The sequence below is a fragment of the Triplophysa dalaica genome, chromosome 10 (assembly GCF_015846415.1).
Source record: "Triplophysa dalaica isolate WHDGS20190420 chromosome 10, ASM1584641v1, whole genome shotgun sequence".
Lineage (NCBI taxonomy): Eukaryota > Metazoa > Chordata > Actinopteri > Cypriniformes > Nemacheilidae > Triplophysa > Triplophysa dalaica.
Window position 1 is genome coordinate 22,453,568 of NC_079551.1, and position 24,528 is coordinate 22,478,095.

Consider the following 24,528-nt stretch of genomic DNA (forward strand, 5'->3'; position numbering starts at 1 on the left):
AATATATATATATGTATATATATATATTTAACTCAACGGGAGGAAATGTGGGAATTATGTTAAACTGAAACAATGAATGTGGTGTGAAATTGTGTGAAATATACGATGAAGGTTGCAGCAGTTTGTCTTTCGACTACACATGCAAAATCCGCGATGGGACTGAGTTGGAAATGGAGACACAGAGTGATACGCGTCATAATCTGAAGACCACGTCGACACCAACCGTCTCTTTGCATTGCGAGAACCTGCCGCCTCCTTGTCATTTATGATTTATAACAAAAAAATGGCTAAAAGCTGATATGTGACAATGTGTATAGTCCGGGCCAGCCCACTCCTCCATTCATCCCAGAGACGCTGAGCGTCTGTGGGCGGGACAAAATCGCAGCATTATCCAATGACCGTCTTGTTTCTAAGCACTGAAAAAAACTGTTTAAAGCAGCCCCATTGAAGTCAATGGACGCTGGGCTTCAACAGAGTAATGCACTGTACGCTACGGGAATGAATGAGAAGGAAATCGAGTCAGCCGACCTAAGTAGCTGATTCTGAACGAAATTGTTTTCGTTCGAGATGAACGTGTTTAACGCATTTTTAGTCAATAAAATGTTAACATAATAGTACATATATTTGACCATTCATTTTTTGACAATTATAGGGGAAGCTGAGCTTCCCTTGCAGTCTTAAAGAAATCGTGTCTATATATATATATTCTTTAACATGTGTATGGTACTATTTTAATATATAATTTATAAGAGGGTGAGTTATCTCCTCACTTTCCTGGGCTGCTTTATTTCTCTTCTCTCATAATCCCCCTGGTGCCCAAGCATTCTACCCTCTTGCTTCCATTACCCCACCTTCGCCCTCTCACACCATCGTGCCAAGAACCCGTCATCAATCCAGCCAGCAGCTCCACTCCACATGTAGCCTGCGGTTCGATGCTAGTAAAGGTCCTATTAACCTCTTGCCAAGCTCTATATTGCTCTTAAATAATTAAGCCCCCCTCACCATGCAGAAAAAACCTGCTCCATTATTAACCAACTGGGGTGCCTTTTGAGGTGAAAGCACCCGCTTAATTATTCAGAATAGAAATCATAGTAAAGACACCTGTTAGGACGTCTGCTCTTTCCTACACTTATACGTACACTTACAGTACACACATGTGAGTTATACTGAATCATTTAGAAGTGTGCCATCTAAACAGCTTCATACCAAAAAACTGTAGGGACTAAGTGATATGACCTCATACATCTAACTCTGCATGAGGCTCGGCACGGAAAAAAAATCTGTAATCAAAAATTTGTGATCTCAGTTGCTGTATTTACACTGCATGGTTCAGTTGACCCGATTCCTATTTTTTCAATCAGTTGACCATCGGTTTCAGGCCTCATTCGTAGATAAAAAATAAATCAGAATCAGATCCTTGCATCCAACCTAAATGACTAAAATGCCAATAGCACTGAGTCTCACACTTTAGGTTCTCTTTAACTTAACAGATATTGACTGCACTAAGTGTGATGCTTTGCTCTTTTTTGACTACTTTAATGGGTCATCCTGCTTAAATTTACATTTAGTCATTTAGCAGATGCTTTTATCCAAAGCGACTTACAGACAATGGAAGCAACTGGGACAGCATAAGTACAACAAAAGCATAAGTGCAATCAAAAAAGAAGACTGGTCTCATATAACCTGACACAGTATACAGAGCCATTCATTCATTCATTTTTTTATTTTTTTTAAAGAGTAGAGAAGAAAATAGAGTCAGAACAGATCAGTCAGATGTTGACGGAAGAGATGTGTTTTCAGACGTTTCTTAAAGATGGCTACAGAATCTGCGGATCTTGTAGCAGCAGGCAGATCATTCCATATAGGTGGAACAGATCTGGAGAAGGTGCGCGAGAGAGATTTTTTACCTTTTTGGGATGGCACCACAATACGGCGTTCGTTTGCAGAGCGTAGGGATCTGGCGGGTACATATGTCTGCATTAGCGAGTGAAGATAAGGTGGTGCCGAACCAGTGGTGGTCTTGTAGGCCAGGAGCAGAGTCTTGAATTTGATGCTAGCGACTATAGGGAGCCAATGTAGCTTAATAAATAGAGGAGTGACGTGTGCTCTCTTCGGTTCATTAAAGATAACTCTTGCAGCATCATTCTGGATCATCTGTAGAGGTTTGGTTGTGCAAGCTGGAAGTCCACCCAGTAGCGCATTGCAGCAGTCCAGTCTGGACAGGTGCAGAGCCTGTACTAGGACTTGCGTAGCATGCTCTGATAGGAAGGGTCTAATTTTCCTAATATTGTAGAGGATGAATTTACAGGACCGGGCGGTGCTGGCAACTTGATCTGTGATGTTGAACTGATCATCGATCACCACTCCCAGGTCTCTTGCCTTTCTGGAAGATGTGATGGTTGATGTGCCCAGTTGAATGGAGAGGTTGTGATTAGTCTTTGAATCGGCTGGGATTATAAGCAATTCTGTTTTTGAAAGGTTCAGCTGCAGGTGATGGCCATTCATCCAGAGTGAGATGTCGGCTAAGCAAGCTGAGATGCGTGCAGAAACAGTCGGATCGTCTGGGCGAAAAGAAAGGTAGAGTTGTGTGTCATCCGCATAGCAGTGATAGGAAAAGCCATGTTTCCGTATGACAGAGCCTACGGATGTCATGTGTACAGAGAATAGCAACGGACCAAGCACTTAGCCCTGATGCACACCTGTGTCGAGATGTTGGTACTCAGACAGCTCACCTCTCCAAGATACTCTAAAGGACCTACCCAAGAGGTAAGACCTGAACCATTGTAGCACCATTCCGGAGACCCCCATAGCCTTGAGGGTGGACAGGAGGACGTGATGGTTAACGGTGTCAAAGGCGGCAGATAGATCCAGTAGGATGAGAACAGATGAGTTAGAGGAAGCTCTTTCCAGTCTCAGGGCTTCAATGACAGAGAGCAGTGCAGTTTCAGTGGAATGACCGCTCTTGAAACCAGACTGGTTGCTGTCTAGGAGGTTGTTCTGGGCGAGAAAGGATGAGAGCTGGTTACATACAACACGTTGTAGAGTTTTCGCAACGAAGGGGAGGAGGGATACCGGTCTGTAGTTTTCTAACAGGATTAAGAGTAGGTTTTTTTAGTAGTGGGGTAATACGGGCCTCTTTGAAGAGTGTAGAAAATGTACCAGTGGTGAGGGACGAGTTGATAATGTGGGTCAGAGAGGGAACAACTGATGGGGAAATGGCCTGGAGGAGATGAGTGGGGATGGGATCTAGGGGGCAGGTAGTTGGGTGGTTAGAAGAAATGACCTTGGAAATGTCCTCTTCAGATAGTAGAGAGAACAAGGGGAGCAAGCATGTGTCTGGGGATTGGGCGTGGTCAAGAGGCGGTGGCGCAGAGAATTGATTGCTGATGGTGGTCGTTTTCTTTACAAAGAACGACGCAAAATCGTCAGCTGTTAAGTCCGATGGAGGTGAGGGGGTAGGCGGACGTGCTTCCTCTGTGACAGTCTAAAACAGGAGTCACTTTCCCTGAGATGAAGAAAGACTTTTACAAGAGTGTAAGAGTGAATGTAGGAGAGAGGGAGTATTTCTGATATGTTTCCAAGCTGATGTATCACAGATACAGGAAGACAGTTTAATGCAAAAACCTGAATCATTCATAAGTGATGCCTCTTTTTTTCGCTAACCGGGTCTTTTCTGTTTTCGTAGATCCTCTTAAAAACATGGGATCGATTAGGACATGTTTATTTTTGTCAGTAAAAATGATCATGGGACTATAGAAGGTATGTTTTGGTCCTGAAAGCTGATTGGTCATTGTTAAAACTTTTTCATAAAAATAAAGCACAGATATGACCTTTTCTACTGAGTCACTATTTGTACTGGTGCACAAAACCCTTTTTATTATAGGATGATATGGTATATGGAGTTTTATTTTATTTGCCAATGTTAATAGATGCTGGAACGTATATTGAACAGGGAGTGCAGTATTTTTGTTTGGCCAGCCCAAGGGTGAAGCAGGGTTTGAATTTTACTGTGGGGTTGCGCATAATTTATATCATTGCTGCAGATCTAGCTTTAATAATGCGGGACAAGTTTGCATAATTTTGTGTTTGCTTGATCTCTGATAAAATAATGAAATAAACCCACTGACGTGAAAATAGGAAATCAAAACGCCAAACAGTCTGTCTTTATACTAGAACTTAATTACACAGTCAGCGCCACACCAGCCCCCTCTGATCATGTCTACAAAATACTTCTTTTGCTGAGCCCTGTTGAGCATCTTAGTGTTTCTCACAGTCAGTGTGGTCTGTCTCGCGCTGTGCACTCACGCTGATCTCATCACCGGAATTTACCAAAGTGAGCCAAAGAGCTTATTTACTGATTAACATTATAAGGCCACATGTTTTTCAAGCAATACAGAATAAAAATAGTTAAAAATGGCCCATCCTGCATCAGGAGTCTGAACTTTAGCTTGTGTGTTGAGTTGTAAACTCGACACGGTGCTATTAAACAGCATACAAAACTAACACATAAATAAATGTTATATGTATGTGTAGCAGGGTGAACCTCGTGATTCCGGTTTGGTTAGGGGGATCACATGATCCCTGAGTGGCGAGCTGAAGCCATTTGGTCTGATAGAGTTTGTGTGTGTATATGAGCAAACTTTGGTCATGGTTGCCAGTTTTCCGGTGACATCATGAGCTGTTGTCGTCAGGAACTGCTGTGCGTTCTGTGGCTGGGTCCCGGTTGCCTATCTCTCTAGATGGGGCGTTTTATGTCATGTTGCTGGCTGAGGGCCGGTCAGGAATGACGTGAGCTGCAGCGCTTGGTTATGACCACATAGAAGGGTTTTAACAGTCCTGTGGAGCTAAAACGCTGACCACAGGGCTTCTCTGCTGTTTCGCCTTTATTTGATTCTCTTCTTCCACGCTGTCTTGGCTACCAGCGATACGACATTGGTATTGTGTGGCTCCCCTGTACGGTGTTCCCCTGGTACTTGCTTCAGCTCGTGCTGTGCGAGTGAGCCTCTGTACCTTGTTTGCGTTTCCACTGCCTCAGGGGCACTGGTGTCATGGTCATTGGCTTGGTGTAGCGTGTGTTTTGTTTGTTATTTCATTTATTGTTATTATTTTGTTTAGTGATGACTTTGTATGAAGTGATTAATTTCTGGATGATTATCTCCAGTCCCAATTACGATTTGGGAGGTAGCAAGTAACTTAAACCCTCGTTGTACGAGCTGGAAGTTTTGTTTGTCTTCATCATTTGTTAATTTTGGTAATTTATGATTGTTAAATTTCTTTCTTTTTTGTTACAGGAGCCAAGGTCCCGGGCAGGAGGTTGTGGTGAGGTTCTTAATCACAGAGTGCAGTGCAGTGACAATTTATTCCATTGTGGGTGCAGTGAGACTTTTGCACCTGGTGTTGCATGTGCTATATAAATTGGAGGCTTGCGGCTGGCTTCCTACTCCTGGTGACCTTGTGCGTTATGCCTATTGTCTAACCACAATTTGCTGTACGAAACTGAAACCTGCGCGGCAGTAGTTTAACACAATCATGTAAACCATGAGCAAGTTTTTCTTTCCATCGACGACTACTTCCCGTGGCTATGCCTATGTTATGTTTACGGGCACAATATATTGCTTCCACACTTGTTTGGCACAGTACTTAACTAGCTCATTCGAAATTGTGAGTCGAAATTTACAATTGCCTATTGCTTAATCATTCACCTTTTAACATTCTTTGCCCTTTGTATTGACCTAATGAATTTCAATTCACAAGACAATTTGACAAGTTATGACATAGACAACAGAATAACCCATAGACAATTTGTGTTATATACAATTTATGCATCTTCAGGACATGAAGACTTCCTTGTCTTAGGGTACGTTCACATGACACAATGTAAAAAAGAGATTTAAAAAACGTTCTGTGTACAGACAACAATGCTATCGAAATGATCCTCATTTAAATGGATTCGTGAAAATGGACTGCATTATGCTGTAGGCCTATAATGCATGCCAGACGAGTAGTTGGCAATGTCACTTTTTAAAGAAACACATGTGACATCATAGACTGTGTCATAGACTTATGATGAAATCGAAAGTGAAAGAACCATGGGCTTTTCCTGAACGACGCTGCTTAATGCTATTGCAGTTTTTAATAGAACAAGACTGACCTACCATTTCCTAATCAAACAAGAAAAATAAAAGACTGCATTGAACGCACAAGCAGCCATCCTCCAGAGATGGTGCAACATCAACGCGGAGCGAGGTCGATTAACAAGCTCTATACAAGTGTCTGGAAATATTTCTGAAGTCACTTATTTGTTTAAAGAAAACTGGGTTAGATATTATATTCTGGATTGGCCGTCGTAAATTCTGCTATCTGTAGCTATTCACATCTCTAGCCCCATATCATGACGATGAAACACGTAATTACATTTCGTCCGCCTCTACAATATTGTTAAAGAATTGGGAACTTTCAGAGTAATTTAAGTATGGTCTATAAGTTACTTTATGTAAGCTTGAAAGGCCATTCTCTAACCCTTTATTGTAAGACCACAAACAGGCATCACATATAAAGACGTCAAAAGTGAAGTAATTGTCTACGTAATGCTTCCAGACAGACCATGTGTTCCATATGCAATTAATAACACATAGGGGACTTTGAAGATGAAAACAACCATGCCTGGCATGTCAAAGTAAATTAAGCACAACTCATATTTCTTTTGCATCCCAGAACCAGTTGCAAATCCACTTGAAACATGCTATTTTAGCACAATATGGCCGGTTATTTTATTTGTTTCCAATCTAAACCAGAAGCAACCTGTTTGGAAAGTGAGTGTAAACAAGCAGTGATCCATACAGTGAATTGGCTCAGTGATATTACTTAAATATCAAAACTCTTGAACCATTTGTCCAATCAGATTGCTCCCTTTATAGGCCGAATTGTAGTTGGTTTGTTGTTTTTAGCTTTCCTACCTCGTACTGCAGCTAGCTACATTATTTCTTAAGCTAATGTTGATGGTAGTTAATTTTTTTAATGATTAAACTCCAGTTTTAAAATACCTTCCCAAAACTGCTAACTGAACTGTGGCTGACAGTACTGTCATCATTTGTGAATTCATCCAATTTGTCAAGACTAATTCCCTTCTTTCTATTCGACTATATTCTATGGCTTGTTTTGTTTGTTCAACATTCTTTGAGGCGTCATACTTGTTTCCATTAATATTTAATGTTCTTGGACTTGCAATATTCATGACTCTTCGAGCTCTGGGCGCACGCGGTTTATTTTGGGACCTGTATTTGGTGGGAGATAGAGACGGTAAGGTTAAGTGCATGTGTGAATGTAAGAGAGATGATGGACATATGGCATCATTATGATGCTGTACTGTCACACTGAACTGACACTGTGCATGGGATTTATGAAGAATGAATGGCAAGTGGAGTATGGTGGTAGGAACAAATTGGATCAGTGTTACCCTCAGGCTATTTATTTTATATTTATAATTTTATTTATAAAAAGCATGTGGCTTGTGTACTCTGAAACTGTAAAAGCAATCATATGAAGTTATTTCAATAAAATGTATTTACAATACACAATTGATTTGCATATTTACCATTGCTATGTGAATAGCACGCACATCAATGTTATTTCATAGTACTGTAGCATATTGTATCAGATATAACGTTTTAAAATGATTTGTTACCTTGCCTGTGAAAACCCATTCATTTGTTTATTTACTGTATTTTTGCATGAAATCATCCTACATAATGCGTAAATATAACCTTGATATCTTCTTATTGATATTGACTGAGTAAGGCCATGTCATGTCCTCATTTCAAAAATAGATTATGAGATTTACAGTTAACCTATAGTTTTCACAGGCGGGGTCACATTTGTTATCAGTTACACGTCAGTAAAATGCAATTGTTTTAACATATTTGGTCAATTTAAAATATATTTTATAATCTTTCCTCTGTAATGTGATCCAGTTAAGAAGGAAAAAGAAAATGCAACAAGAAATGAGTAAATAGTGAATTGTTAATAACTTCTGTAGTAAAAGCAATGTTAATGTAAATTATATTTGTTTCAAACCATATTTCTTTGTTTTGCTGAACAAAATTGAAAATATTTAGAAGATTGTCAGTAACAGATTTCATCCCCCATTGACTACAATGGCAGTAAATGAGGAATGAAATCTGTTTGGTAACTGACATTCTTCCAAATATTTATATTTTCTAGTTTTCCTGTAGCTCAGTGGTAAGAGCATTGGTTGTGGGTTCAATCCCTGGGGATTGCACATACCTAAGTATAAATGTATAGGTTAAACCAGCGGCATCTTGTATTGCCTTCTCATAAGGACAGTTAATCTCGTTCCCGCTCATTCTGCTGCACAGCTTCTTCCTGGTGGAACTCTGTCCTGTTAACCACATCTCTCACAACACTTATACTTAAAACCCAACTCTTCTGTGAATACCTGACAGACAAAAAAAAACTAACCCTTTCTCTCAACAGGCAGCGGTCTAGCTTTAGTTGAAACCAGTAACTTTGTATTGGCACTTAATGTGTTATGGTTCCTGTGTGACATATCGCTTATTGCTCCCTAACTCTTTGAAACACATTGCCTCTCCTTAAGTAGTTTTTTTTTCAACAGTAAACATGCTTAACTGAGCTGAAATGTGTTTCTTATCAGAACCTAATGAAAAATCATACTGTTGTTGACACATTCACGTAATAGATATACTTATGAACTGCAGAAAAATCTAATTCTTCTGTGACATACATAACACTGGTCACAACAGGTGTAAGACCTAGTTCTAGTCTCAGAGTATTGTTCAGTGAGCAGGCACGGTCACATTTCTTACCAATCTAAATATCATAAAACATATTAATGCTAAATGAAAAAGCAACTATACATAAAAATGAGCAACCATAAACTAAAATAACCTTGCCGTGTTCATCAATACCAAGAAAATGGCTGCCCAGGAGAAGTTTGTTGTTCTCACACAGCCGAACGTTTTCTTCTCAAGGCCTTCAGCTCGTCCCCACAGATCAATGGAGGGTGAGGAGTTCATTATCTCAGATAAATCTATACCCAGCCCAGGCGGCACATCTCCACCCCGCTCCCTCTCGCCTTTTAATTGCTCCACAGTCATCAGTCACTGCAGACAGGGCTCTTTCTCCCCTCCCCTCTCTTCATCCAACTCTAACGGCATGAAGCTAATTTTATACCCACCAATTGTTCCATCTAATTACTTACTGTCTTTCTGCTTCAACCTCAATCAATAATGCCCTTGTAGAAAATTATCACGTTTCTTTAAGTTCCTTCGATGCCTGTAGTGTTTCACAATTGTCACAGTATTGATACAAAAGCTTGACAAGTTGAGCTAGAGTGCGATTTTGTTGTGAAGGTGATAGCCGCATGTCCCAACAGAAAGGATTAGATATTGTGCTGTTTGGGTTGGATAAATTGGTCTGTATGACTGATAGTTTGATAGATATGATTAATTATTGTAGATGGTCGCATCCCATTTGGTGAATAAAAAAAATGACCACATCAAGACTACTTTTGGTTTTAATTTCTTAACGTCCCCACGAACCGGAAATTACATTTTTACTTCCGTATTTTAACGCATTTCCAAGTGAAATGGAATTTCTAATGAGAAAAATAGTGGCCGTGGCTTTCGTCTTTCTCTGTGATTTGATTGGATGTATAAGAACAGCTGTTGCATTTTTAAATGGAACTGGCAGCAGACTGACGGTTGAAGGGGATGAGTTAACGAATGCTCCACCCAAGCCGTCTAACATAAGTCATTTAAGATGGATAATCAATACAGGAAGGAACAACATTTTCAGATTTTAACTAAAGATTTTGAGGGCACACAAATTTTAAAAAGATTATGACCCACATTGATAAACTCTTCACAATAAACGCTGCAATATTTCATGAAAAAAAAGGCATTGTAATTTTTTATTTCACTGGGACTTTAATAAGTGCAACATTTACAACACAAAGCATTCACAATTTTAATTGAACTCTTTTTCAGTTATTTCTAGGTGGGCATGTTCGCTCACTTCTTTTTATGCCATGAACCTATATAATAAACCTGTAGAAATGAGGGTCTGGCCATCACTGGACTTCCTGTGGTCATGATAACATGAACATAACATGTCACTGCAGTAAAAAGGGACCATATGGACGGAGAATGATGCTGTGAGTGAGTCTAGTCGGCGGTGGTAATGTTAAAAGAGCTGCAATTAAAATGAAATGACTTTACAGCAGCCGTGTATTCGCCAAACATACCATTCGCGCACAACTCATTCATCTTCATCTGCTCAGTGGCGCGTTGGCAGGACAAACATCGCTGATCTCCTTCATCTTTCCTTCTCCCTCTCCCTCCCTTCATCCAGCTATCATCTGTAGCTTTCTGTCTCATTCTTTTTGTTTACTGTTTTATGGATACCCCTTTATCGCACCCCATGAGTGGCTTCCTGTTGTAACTTATTCATTTCCTGCCCGTCGCACCTTTCACATCACTTTTCATTTCTCTTCCCATCTTCGCATCCATCTCTCCATCTTTCTCTATCATCTCTCACACACCAGAGACCAACAGGAAAATGAAATGCTGTTTGAAGGAGAGAATGAAGATGGGCATATAGAGGAAAAGAAGTCAGACAAAGATGAAAACTGAAGAGGACAGCAGGAAATCAAACCTAAACTCACTCAAAGGGCAGCAAAACAGCTATGTAGTAGAACCAAAGCAAAGTTGGGTGGAAAAGGATTTTTTAAAGAGTTCATCCTATGAGTCTACCACTTAAATTAATTTATTCAAAAGTTTAATGGGATGCCTATATCACACATACAAGTGAACCAAAAAACGGAATATTATGAAAAAAACATTTTTTGTATAATGTAGGCCTAAATGTTTTACACCGTGAGTAAAATATATACTTAAATTGAAGTGTTAGTAGTATTTGAAATACAAGCCTTTTCTGTTAAAATTTTTATGAAAATCTAGCATGAAAATCACAAATTCAGTATCCCCAATAATTAAAATATTTCCTTACATCAATCAAAAAGGAGTGACAATACATTAATGTTACATTTTATAAATGTATACTGCAGTGGTTCTCAAACGTTTTCGTCGCAAGGACCCCTTTGTAGTGTGTGGCCCCTCGAATAAGGATTTATAATCTTAAACTAATAATTTTATTTGAACAAAAAAAAAATTATGGGGGGAAAAATGCTGGAACATCAATTCTTTAGATTTTTCTGATGTTTGGTTGCATAAAATGTATGATACATTTCGATATTGTATAAAATGCCACAAAATCTGTGGCATTTTTGACCAGAACTACTGCTATACTGCTGTATTCACTGCACTCAAAACTTGTCTGGGGCTTCTTTAGTTCTGGCACAGCGTGGCGGTGATCAGCCTGTGGCACTACTCATGTGTTATTAAAGCTCAGGTTGCTTTGATAGTGGCCTTCAGCTTTTCAGTACTGTTGGTTCAGTGGTTTCTTATCTTCCTCTTGACAATACCCCATAGGTAATCTATGAGGATAAGGTGCAGTAAAGTGAGTTGGCTGGCCAATCAAGAACCATAATATAATGGTCACCAAACCAGTTACTTGTAGTTTTGGCACTGTGAACAGCTTCCTGCTGGAAAGGGAAATCAGCATTTCAAGTACAGATTTTGCCCCCCATTGACACCCATAGTAGGACATTTAAAAAATAAATTGTTCTGTAGACATTTGAAGACATTTTGAAGAACATGACAGCAAACAGTTCTGGGGCACTTTTGACTTCCATTGTATTTTTTCCAACTATGGGAGTCAATGGGGGGCAAAATCTGTCTGGTAATAAGCATTCTTCCAAATATCGTTCCGTGTTCATCATAACAAATACATTTATACAGATTTGGAACAACTCAAAGGCGAGTTAATAATGTAAATAATGAAAGAATTTTTGTGAAGTATCCCTTCATTGGTTGGCAAAACAAACATGTTTTGTCTCTTTTAATTTCCAGTCCCTGTATTCATCATAAGCATTGGAAGCCATGCTTAGCATTACTATTTCTTTCAATTATTCATTCATTACTTCTTCTTATAAAGGATGCACATGCACTGTGATTCATACCAAAAGGAATAAGGTGAGAGGTAGAATTGAAAATGGCCTTAATTATTGAGGAATAATTCATTAGCAATCGATTTAGGAATTATTGGTCCCTCCATCATGTTGGTAATTGAATAAGCCAAGAATCTCTAAATAAGTAAACACCCAAATGATAAATTATACATTTTGCTGTGTAAAGCCGACACTCAGCAGCTGTAAAGTGTAGTGCTCAAAGTGTTAATTTATCGCTGAATCTCTGTGAATTATAGAAGTATTGGACATCTGCGGGTGAGGACTTTCCTGGGAGATTGATTTGAATCCTGTTTAAGATTTATTCTCAGATTTTCTCACCAAGGAATAAAGCATTCTTACAGGCCAATAAAAAAAACGAACAAACAAATTAATTGTGTGTTGTCTCCTGAAAATAATCACCTAATAAATTGCATTACCGAGACTCCATTAAAACGAACAAGGAGTTTTTAAGTATGGAGGTGGGAGATAAGAACTATTCAGGAGAACCTCCTGTGCATTGGTCGTGTTGATGTATGTCTAATCTCATTGTAAGGAGAATAAACTATAAATAAAATGTTGTGAAATAATGATGGTGTCAACAGCCTCACAATATTTCAAAGGGTACCCTGAATCTGGTTGGTTACCCCTCCATGGGTTGAAACAACCAAGAGTTTATGGCTTATTTAATGAACTAAAAATAGTTTTTTTAAGATATGTTCCCGTAGTTGGGCAGGTTAAGCAGGGCACTGTATGCAATAGTTATGCATTTGAATCCCAGGGACCACACATATAGATAACAGTGTCTGCTCAATACATAAATGCCGAGTATGAAAGGGCTTACATTTTCAATGTCATTAGGGAGCTGTGCAAACTGTTGCTATGACCCCTACCGTGTCATTCCTTTTAATATAGGAGAAACCGTCTGCCAATGGCAAACCACTTTCCTTTGATTTATGACAGTCTGCCACAGTCATAATCTCTGTACTTTTTCATTGGCTTTGGTCTCAGTTCTTTCAGCCCAGCCCACTTTGCTTTCTGTAGCAAACTCACAAACACACACAGTCATACACATCTTTCTCTCAGTGGAGACTTATTCATCAATATTATTGCTCCGACAGGTCCATTACAAACACAGGCTGTTAGGAAACACACAGATGGAGAGAAACTTTTGTGGAAAACTAAAGCTGTTTGGCTTGGTGCAGTTTGCCATTAGCATCATGGCCAAAGCAATGTGTCATGTGAGCCTGTCATATAACCCATTGTGTACAGTATAAATCGATGCATTATGGTTTAATATTACATACTAACAGTGAGTAAATCACATAGCGTTTGATTTCTGACAATAAACAACGGTTAATCGTAATTTTATATGCTTGTTCTCAAACGAATAGATTTCATGATGCATTGCAAGGTAAATTGCATCTTTGCTATTGAAAAATACAGTATTCCAATTCAATAGCTTATATATGTTGATATTCTGGACATTGTTTGCGGGCTGACTTATGACATTGGCATTTTTGTTTGGTGTTACTAGGGGCACATAAATAACACATAAATAACTTGGCAAAATTGGCTATGGACTCTTGTATTACTTTTAAAGGCCTCTCGTTGGATATCCTCTTATTTTGGAACTCACACTGTCAATAAAGTATTATTCTCAACTCAACTCAACTTTATTTACATAGCGCTTTTCTCAATTTTCATTGTTACAAAGCAGCTGTACGGGAAACATTTTGACTATAAGCAAAACATTTAAAGTTATACAAGTAAAAACTATAAAAAAATGTAAAGGGGTCATATGACAAGGCTAAAATGGTTATTATATTTTGTTTAAGAAAAACAAAGGTTAAAAACTGGGTATTTTCCACATACAGTGCATGTTTGTTTCTCCTCTTTGCCCTGCCTCTCTGAAACGCATGTATTTCTTACATAGCTCATCACTCTGAAAAGCGAGGTGTGTTATGATTGGCCAGTTAACCAGTGCGTAGTGATTGGTCGAATACTGCAAGCATGTGACTAAAATGTAACCCCTCTTACCATATTTGGACAGGTACAGGTACAGACAGGTACACCCACCTTACTTGTGTGTACATTTGGGCGGTCTTGGTCAAATCATACCACGAACTAATGTAGATTTGTGGGGGTGTTGTTACACGAGGTGTTTCAGGCAGGTCTGGGTGAGCATTTGCTTTTAGATAGAATGCATCTTTTGTTACAACACTTTCATTTTTGCAATTTTACTTGTCTAAAACAAACATGGGCAACTTATAACGCACCAAAGACACAGAAATTCGTGCCCTATGACCCGTTTAAAGAAATATTAATTCAACAATGACATCACCATTTAAATACATGCAAAAAATTATTAAGTTTTAAACACACAGAACATATAGCTCAAACAAATCTCTGTCAAGAGAGAAATCAGGAGATTGAAAACAGCCATTTAAAATTCAATGAGCTATTAACTATATTCATTCTAAACCTTCTATTTTATAATTGTTATTTGAGGTAAAATGTTGACATTCCAATTGTCATTTTAAAACATCCTATTACAACCAGATATCTACATAAGCAGATGCCGTTCAAATCTATCTTATATAACCTTCGTCTTTTAATATATTTATTTGGTTTACATATTTAATTGAAGCCATGACCATGAAGTTGTTAGTGCCATGATCTACCAGTTCAGGTACAGAAATACTTATCCGTGCAACACCTGTGTTACATTAGTATCTCTCATAAATAGTTTCTTAAAAGGTTTCTTTGCCTGTTCTATGTTGCAAAATAAATTGCTGCTATCTGCTCTGAAGAACTGGCCAATATTGTTGACAATATTCTTAACTCAACAGTATAGATATTCAAAAGTGCATTAGAATTATCATGATGTACGTTTAAAAGTCTCAAGGTAGATGGATTGACGGATGATGAATAAAGAGAAATGAAAGGGGGAGGAATCCGAAGTTTACATGAATGGGTTTTTGATGGATAGTGTTTGTACACAGACACCGAGCACTCCCTGCCAAAGCTGTGAATGCGTGACACAGAGCTTAGAAGCTGATAAGGGCTGAGGGAGAGGATGGCATGGAGAGAGATAAGCTCAGAGAGGGAGAGAGTTGCCTGGTAGCTGCAAGCTGATATTACGCTATGGATACCCTGATTTTGCATTAGGTATGGCGAGATTCAGTCCTTTGCTTCAAATGGTTGCGAATGATAGTGAGGTTTTTCGAACTGCTGCTAAATCAGCTGTTAAGAGGTTGCAACACTTCCCTTGTTTGGATTTTCCCATTTAAACAACATTACCATTTACCTGCTGTCTACCTGACACTCCTACAGTTAAAATAAGGCATACAAACTGTAAGATGTAGGTGCATTTGTTATTGTCAAATTAAATGTCATGCTTTGTTCTTGTCTGACTGTAATGTTATAGGATTTTAGCAAGAATTGCCTTGCTTTGTAATAAAAGGGTGAAAAAGTTTTTATTTTATGACCAAAATGGATTTTTTACACTACCTTTTACGTTTTACAACCTGGTCCCACATTTGGTATGCCATCATCAGATGATTTTGCTTTGTATATCTTTTCAAGTGATGTGTTGAACAACAACAACACAGACAGAAGTAATAAAATAAAGGTTGTTAATGGTTAGGTTTATGAACAGTTCACCGGAAAATTTAAATTCTGTCTCCATTTGCCCTCAAATTGTTTCGCATCTGTAAACATTTCTTTATACTGGTAAACACAAAGAAAGATATTTGGAAGAATGCTTGTAACCAAACTGTTCTGGGCCGCCATTGACTGTTCACATATGAAAAATTGCATCATAAATGTCCTTGTTCTGTTGAACACAAAAGAAGATATTTTGAAGAATGTAGGAAAACATACAGTCCTTGGCACTTTTGACTACCATTATATTTTTTCCTACTAGCCAATGGTGACCAAGAACTGTTTGGTTACAAGCATTCTTCAAAATGTCTTTCTCTGTGTTTATCCAAACTGTTAATATTGTTTAACAGAAGAATCCCAAAACTCCAGGAACGTGTCCTGTCCCTTGATTTTGCAAGATACACAGCTTTATTGAGACTATTTGCACCTCGCATTAAATGGCTCCGACATTTGCTTCTCTCAAACTTTTCCCCATTTTAACACTTACATGTACTAGCTCAGAACGCCCAGTTCCTGCACACAGATCCCTGAGAAGTTAGCATTTTAAGATGCAATGAATCTGGTAGTGTTGTTCAAAAACGATTTATTTTTATGGTTTATCTCTGAAAAGTTGAAACCTCCCAAAGTACACCTCAGATTTCCATCCCATGTCATTGAGCACGTCATTCAAACTTTTTAACTAAACTTAACATGTAAACTTAAATTTTATTTATGCATTTTTATTTCACTTTTATCTATTGGAACGTACACCAGTTGGTACATACGCTATTAATCAGACCTTTAACGTTGCTAGCACCATGTGTTATTTTCAACCCGGACTCATTGGAGATATGTACCTCTGCCTACATTTCTGCATAACATGAAGCTCCTGGTACAAATTTGTATCCTTGCTTTGTAACCTTGAATGTACCCGCATCAGAACTTAGAAAAAAACAAGCGCCTCTAGTGGATGTTCCACCCAAAAGATGCAGTGATTTGTACCTGGAGCTACGTATTGGAGAAACATAACCTGTGGTACGTATTGGGTCGTCAATGGATGGCCAAATCTTCTAGAGATAACATGGTGGCTTGCTTACTGCTGACAGTTCAATGACTGCTTTGTGAGCCACCAACTCTCAAACTAGAAATCCCAGCAACATGGATATTAAGCCTTCGCTGAAATGGGTGAAGTTCCTTCAAGGTGGATTTGATGGAAAATTTAAGTTTGAAGTGACAACTGTTCTGTCTTCAAACCTGAGGCAAGGGAAGGTATATGGAAGCTTTTTGGAGAGCTAAAAAGTGTTCTGCCTTGTCTTGTGCTACCATCTATGTTTTATATTGAGTGCTGAAGTCTCCACAGAAGCCCCTGGATCAAGAGTCTGTCTACCTATGAGGAAAAAAGGATGAAAAGATGAGATGGCTATGTTCCTATGATTGTGCAAGTAATTCCGCATACAGAAAAAAGGTTTCTTTTAGGTTTAAATATTCCCTGAATCAATAAACTTAAACAAGAATATCAAAATTCAGTGAATTAGATAAAGGTCGACTGCACAAACACACACACAAAGCTTAGAGAACAAGACATCATTTTTAATCACAGACACCGCTGGAGTAGCATGGCTGCTCTAAAACTGCATTACACTATCAGCATTACTACTCCACTCACCTGTCTCCACCAGCACCTGTTCTTACAGCTGAAGTTATCAGTATTCCTCTCACCTTCCATGCTCTCCTCCTTCTCTGGCCCCAGATGAGCCATTGTTAAAAAAAAGAGGAAGAGATAAAAAAAGAGATTGGATCTGCCTTGTTTACTACCATCTTCATGGTTCTTTAAAGGGGGATTTGGATCCAATTTAATCTCCATCTAATATCACTCTGTCGGCTGTTTTCTGATATAAAGTCGTATAACTCAAGCATTCCAATGGGCTGAAGGGGTGGCCCATTACTCAATCCGAGGGAAAGCAAAATGACTTCCTTGTAGCCACGTGACGGGCCGTCTTTAAGTCCCAAGTGCACAATGTCTAATTCATCCACCTGCTACATATTCCCTAATGATGTCATCTGTGAAGACGATTATGATGTCACAATATTCTTCTGCAAAGCACTGGTGTGCAATTGAGTGAGAATATATGGTGTTTATACCTTTTACCTTGATTTCCTTCCATTAAGACACCGCATTTCCACTGCACGTCAATGCATTTACCTTCTGTCGTAGATAAAGCTTGTCAAAAGGCATGGTATGAGCTCTCCAGGTTTTTTTCAATAGTTCTCCAGCTTGCTTGTTTTTCCAGAATTTTGCAGATCTGTTCTTGACAGGTATAGATGGAGCGGGTGGGGCTAGGGGAGCGTTGCATGAATTGAAAAGGAGCTTTTTGAGATGCCGCTCAGGTTTTCAATTGGCATTTTACAGTCTGTGCCTGACTCACCAAGACGACCAAGTGTCTCTGCTATTCCTCTGGAAAGCAGGAGCGGAATAAGGCAACGGAAGTGAATCTGGTGTGAGAAGGTAGAGAGAATGATGGATGGCCGTTGTTAGATACAGTAATTGTGCTCAGGTAATTGTCCCTCCCTCGCCATAATATCCCTGAAACCTTCTCCATTTCCACTGCAGGAGAAACTATCAGCAATGCATTTCACAGGCAGAGCATGGCCATTATATGCTACTTGCAAAGAGACAACTATTTAGTTTGGTTATTGAATTTGAATTTGCCTGGGTCTAGACATTGATGGCCTATAAGAGAAACAGTCTGTAGAGATAAAGTGGTTGAGACCAACAACAAGCTACAATGATGGAGAGTTGTGACATGCTACAGGATTGTTTCTGTAATGGTCTAATTATAACCTTATTAGCTCCTTTGTGATTTGTTTTGCTGTTGTATCTGACATATAGTTTCTTTTAAACGGAAGCAGAGGAATCCCCATTAGGCAGCCCATTTCTTTTCTGTAGTACCTTTTAAAGTCTTAAATAATAAATATGCATGTGTAATTTAAGGAAGTAAATCAGAATTAACTACTGGTTAAATACGAGAAGCTTAATTAATCATGACTTTGTTATTCATATAATGATACGAACAAATATTTTGGTCTGCTCCTCACATCAAACACAAACTTCAGAAGCCTTTTAATATTGTTAAGTTGAATAGATGACTTATGATATGTATTCTATATGATGCTTTATTGTGCTTGAGAGCTCCGATTTATCAAAAGAATTATTAGTAATTACATTAATAGTATTATCCCTACTCATAGTAATGGCATATAAAAGCTTGGCGTGTGTTTTCTTTAAATCTAGTACTCTCAAAGTTGTGTGTGTCACAAACATAATAAGTGTGTCTGTGACTCAGAAGTAGAGGTTTTGAGTTTGAATCCCAGGAAACACAGTAATCCCAATGTTTAGCTTGAATGCACTGCAAGTTAGTGGCTAAATGCAAATAAGACAGATTGTTTGGTAAACTTTTACTTTTATAAAATGACAGTTTTTCAGACATTACATGGGAGGTTAACAAGATATATATTTTAAATCAAATATTTAAGAACAACTGAATTTATTTTTAGGTCGGTATGAAACGGAAGTAGTGGTTGTCTTTTTTTCCGTATCGTAACGTATGCCCGAGTGAAATAACTTCTTAAAATTGAAAAAAATGTAGGGCGGGACTTGATTTTCTCCACCGAGAACTGATTGGGTGGTTGAAAATTGAAAGATTTGAACGCCAGTTTGCAATCAATGATTGCGCCCTCGTCCCCACCCTGTCACTATTCCTCTTGACCAGAAGTGAAGAAAGGTCATTTCGCATGGATAAATAATTTATAATAAATACTTCACCACTGGGCAAAAGAATTTGAATGATCATTTTTAATTTCATGCCGACTGTAAAGTGTAATGCATCATGTTGTTATGTTTCTTAAAAGTTTAAAAATGTTTTAATATCTTTAGACATGTCAGTTAAGGTACCTGTTGCATGTTTTATTGAGCTTGTTGCTAATTGCTGCTTGTGGTATTACTGCAATACAATTGTACAAAACAAAACTAAGAGACAAGAGAGAACAGAGAAGTTTGTCCTGACGTTCCCTTTATTGTGATTTGTGTTAGCTAAAATTTATGTAGTGGGTCAACTACTTTGGATAAAATGTCTGCCAAATGCAAATATAATGTAAAAGTGAGAATAAACCATCAAAACAACACTTTTATCCACCCACAAGCAACAGAACTAGTCTGGTCAAGCAAAACTACATACGCTTAATTCATTGGAGATGTGATAGCATGAGTGTAGTCTTATCAACGCTGCCCTCTGAGCCACTCCGATTTATTGGCCTGGAGTGAAGGCCTAGAATGATGTCATGCAGTTGACGGTAAACACTTTTTTTCTTTTTACGGCCACTTCATACCTCTGTCCAATCTCACCCCGCAAGACCTCGAGATAAACCAGACCAATGTCACCCTTCAGCACTCACCATAAAAGCAAGCTATATCTCACCGACACAACTCAAGTGATCTCATCAGGACCTCCATGCCACACAAACCCTTACGCATCACTCTCTTTCATCTGTTGTTGTTGCATTCATTTTAGTGAGATAAATTTCCAAGCAAGTCACGCAAACTGATATCCATTCTTTTGCTGTGCTCTAGTAGAACAATTGTTTGTTTGGTGGAGGGCTGGGCTGGGTGGTATAGCACACTATACAGTCAACTCAACATTATTTACAATTTTCATGAGACTGTTCCATGATTTAGTAATGCGTCAGCTGGGGAAGAATTTGCTGTACTGTTTACTAGGTGGTAAATATGTCTGCATGGATATCAGTGGGCAGGACTGGTTTAAATTATTCACACACAAAAAGAAACAGAACACAAAGTGTCCTGCTCAGTTCCTGTTGAGAAACCTAATGGAGTTTTGTTTACGGTTGTCATATTAATAGAGGATTTTTTCGATGTGCGCTGACATTTGTGTGTATATTATAGCCTCTTATTAATGTCCATTATCCATTAATCCATTTATATCCATTTAGTATTTAGAGTCAGAATCACCCCTTTTATAATGATAGTTTTATCAACATAAACACATGGGTATTTACAACAATTTGTACAGTTTTATATGGTTATGTACAATCTTCTTTTGCGTCAGTGATGATGGTGAGGTGAAGGGGTAGGGAGTGATTAAGATTTTTTTCTAATAATCTTATGTTTTTGCACGATTCAGTTCATATGAATGTATATGAAATGCTGAGTCTTGTTTGTAACTCATAACATGATTTTAAAATAAGTTTTTTCTTTTTTTTTTAAACAAAGTAAAAAAAAAAGATAACTTTATACGTTACGTATCATATTTCCATTAAAGATAATCAACTCTTATGTTATGATACAGTACCATGATATATGACTTAGTCCTAGTCATACCGTCCATCCCGTTTTGACAATGTTTGTGGTGGAGTAACACTTTTACTCGGACCACCTCTCTAACCGTCGCTCACTTTTTTTTGTTGAATATTTAATTCCCCCTACTTCATCTGCCTCGCTGTTTTAATATCCTTTCTGTTTGACATCGGTGTGGCACTAATAGGTAGAGCAGGAGGGGTAAATTACAACAGCTTGCAGTCAGCAAGTGTCAGACTGCTCGGATCCACCACTGTTTATTGATTCAATCATGACATTATTAACGGCTGGTGGAAAAGGTGCCCAGGGTGCATTTCTTACAACCAAGCTCTATTTCGTTAACAGTGGCATATTGCACCTTGTGGAGCGATCCATTTACCACACCTCCCTTGACTAACACACCCATTGGGCAGACAAACACACATGCAAACAAGACAAACATTCAACGAGCTATGAACTTACAGCGTTTTTTGTCACTTTACCGTGAAGCTGCCTGAACTTAGAAATGCTTGATTTTTGAGACTGATTGAACATGTATTTTATATTCTTTATGTTCTCCAATTTCCTTTTAAAGTTAGCCAACCATCGTCTCCTTGGAGCTGAACTACATCCAACCTATTTTATCTGTTTTTCACAGTAGATGTAGGGCCCTTCTCAACACTGAAAGCCTAAAGGGATACTTCACCCAAAAACGAAATTCTGTCATCAATTACTCACAGACTTGTTCCAAATTTGCATGTATTTCTTTGTTCTGATGAACACAGAGAAAGATATTTGGAAGAATGCTTTCAACCAAACAGATCTTGCCCCCCATTGACTCCCATACTAGTAAAAAATACTTTATAAATTTTATTGTCCTGTTGGACACAAAAGAAGACATTTTGAAGAATGTAGGACAGCAAACAGTTCTGGGGCACTTTTGATTACCATTGTATTTTTTCCTACTATGGTAGTCAATGGGGGGGCTAAGTCTGCCTGGTTATAAGCATTCTTCCAAATATCTTTTTCTGTGTTCATCATAACAAAGACATTTTTTTCGGACTTGTAACAACTCAACTTTTCATTTTTTGAGTGAAGTTTCCCTTTTAAATTCTGCAGTCTTGAAAAAACTGTTCTGCAATGTGCATGCAACAATCAGAAAAATATATTACCTTAAATCTAATGAGTTGCACATTAGTTAAACTTTAACAAACAACACAGTGTCTTTAAGCAATGCTAAACAGTGTGTACTTTAAGTTCCCCAAAAGGCAATAGCGCAATGATGTTTTTGTTCGGAAAAGGTGCGCATTTGATAATATGTTACCTAAAATTCTTGGCTTACTTTATTTTCGAATGTGCATGACATCATTTCTGACTTCATTCTGCTAGGGTGCTTTAGTTTATTCTGGGAAAAAAAGTTCACCTTCTTTTACAGTATAAATCAAGCTTGCCTTAGCCTCATGTCATTCCAAACAAACTTCTGTGAATAGGAAAAAACAAAAAGAGTTTTCATGCTGCTCTTTTCTGTATAGTGACATTTCACGGAGATTATAGATCTTCAAATCATTTACCCCTCCTGAATTAACGTGTCAGCTGGGTTGGAAAATACCACATGATTCGAAATGGCTGTGTTAAATAAGCCATCCATCCAAAATGTGAAGTAGAAGCTCAAAGAAGGGTTTCATTTTGCCATTCAACCATAATGCAAAGCTTTTTTTCCCCGCGGACTCTCTTGCTATAGAGTATCTTGGCAATGCGTGAAACGGAAATGACCCAGTGCCATAACTCTTTCCTTGGTACATCAAAGCATTATTGGCACCAGCCAAATAATAGGATGAAAATTGCATTTGAATCTTATGTGAGCCAAGTCCCGCTTCAAGCTGTAGACAAGTGGTCGATAGACATACTCTGACATGGCTGAGCTGTGCTTCTCACATTTGTGATGTGGGTTTGCGTCTGATTCAAACTCTCTGTCAAGCTCAGGTACGATGTGTGCTAAAGTGCACAAAGCATGCAGTTCAAACATCCACCAGTGGCAGTTTCAGCTGGTTATGTGCAATAAAACTGCTCTGAAGCACAATGAAACGGGCAGGCATTTATAGCTTGTAAATCAAAGTATTTATATTGCACTTGACCAAGGCAAGTTTAATGAACCTTTAAATGACTGGAATCCATTAAGCTGTATATTGCAACTGTGTGTTTCAAAGCTGGTCTTTTCCATTAAACATCCATCTGAAGAAGTATTGACTGATGAAACAAAACATATAAATCAATACATTTTAGATATTCTTGCTATATTACACATACACAAGGTGTAGTCTTATAAATGTTATCTCAGTACACACATGTGGTCCAAAGGCTAAAACACAGCTGGATGAAACATAATGTGTTGTGTTTTGGCTCGGTTAGTATTTTCAAAACGCTAAATGGAGTCTAAAATCTTGCTGACAGCAGACAAGTGGCAATTTGGGACACATAAGTGCGCCGTGTGCTTGGCTTTTGATTAACAGTGTATTAACTGCCCATTAACAGCACAAAGGCTCGGGGAAAAGCGCCTCTATTGCCTCACGATCACTTTGATGTCAGTTCGCAATTACTCTACTGTTACAGACCATTGAGAAGACAGCAGCGACTGTGTTTACTTACCAGTTTTATGCTTAGAGATGTACGAAATCCTTGTTGCTGCTCATTTCTGCTTATCTAATGAGTGAAGGTAGGAAATTAACAGCAGTATAGTACATTGTGACCAAGCTCGTGGCTTCACTTAATAATATTTACCTTTTTCGACGCCTCTGAATTACAGGGGTCTATCTGACATTTAGGTCACGATTTTGTTCATATCAACTAATTTACATTATCCCATGTTTGTTTTTTAAATATGTGCATTTAGGGAAATTTTTTAAGGAAGGTAATTTTTTCAAACTCAAATTATAATATGGTTCTATCTGCGAGCAAATCACAATTGAATGTAAAATAGAAAACCATTCAGGACCAGCTTTCTTTTTATGTGACCAGACACCTCAGTAACAGTGAGAAATATCAGAGGAACCCTCAAGGTTGACTGTTTTATTGATACTACTGCCTAGGAGAGCAGCTCAAACTACAGTATTTTTTGTTTTGTTTTAGGTTTTGTTGAGGAGATTTTCTTATATGTATTGACACAACACTAGCCAGAAGCGCTAGCTTCCTATTTCCTGTTTACACACACTTTCATAATGTGATTAATGACTTAAATTTTAAAATATTAGGGCCTAAAGGCTGAATAGTCAACTTAATTACAACCATAAACATAATCATGTTATTTCAGTCATCTCTACAAAGTAATTTTACCTGTCTCATTAATACAATTAGCATGGCCTTTAATGCTTAACTTGAACAAGACAAAAGCGTCCTAAAATAAGTGTCATAAAACCATGTAAATGTATCTTTT

The 24,528-nt window shown here is 38.3% G+C and overlaps 1 protein-coding gene across 1 annotated transcript; it reads right to left on the reverse strand.

Moving 5' to 3' along the window:
- Positions 1–1,776: 1,776 nt before the first annotated feature.
- Positions 1,777–17,507, reverse strand: LOC130430698 (uncharacterized; the record flags this gene model as incomplete). Its single annotated transcript, XM_056759839.1, has 4 exons — positions 17,468–17,507; positions 17,072–17,135; positions 2,739–2,998; positions 1,777–2,543 (listed from the first exon to the last, which is right to left on the reverse strand). Coding segments are annotated over exons 1-4 (1,131 nt in total), but the record flags the coding sequence as incomplete, so codon positions are not given.
- Between the last annotated feature and the right edge of the window lie 7,021 nt (positions 17,508–24,528).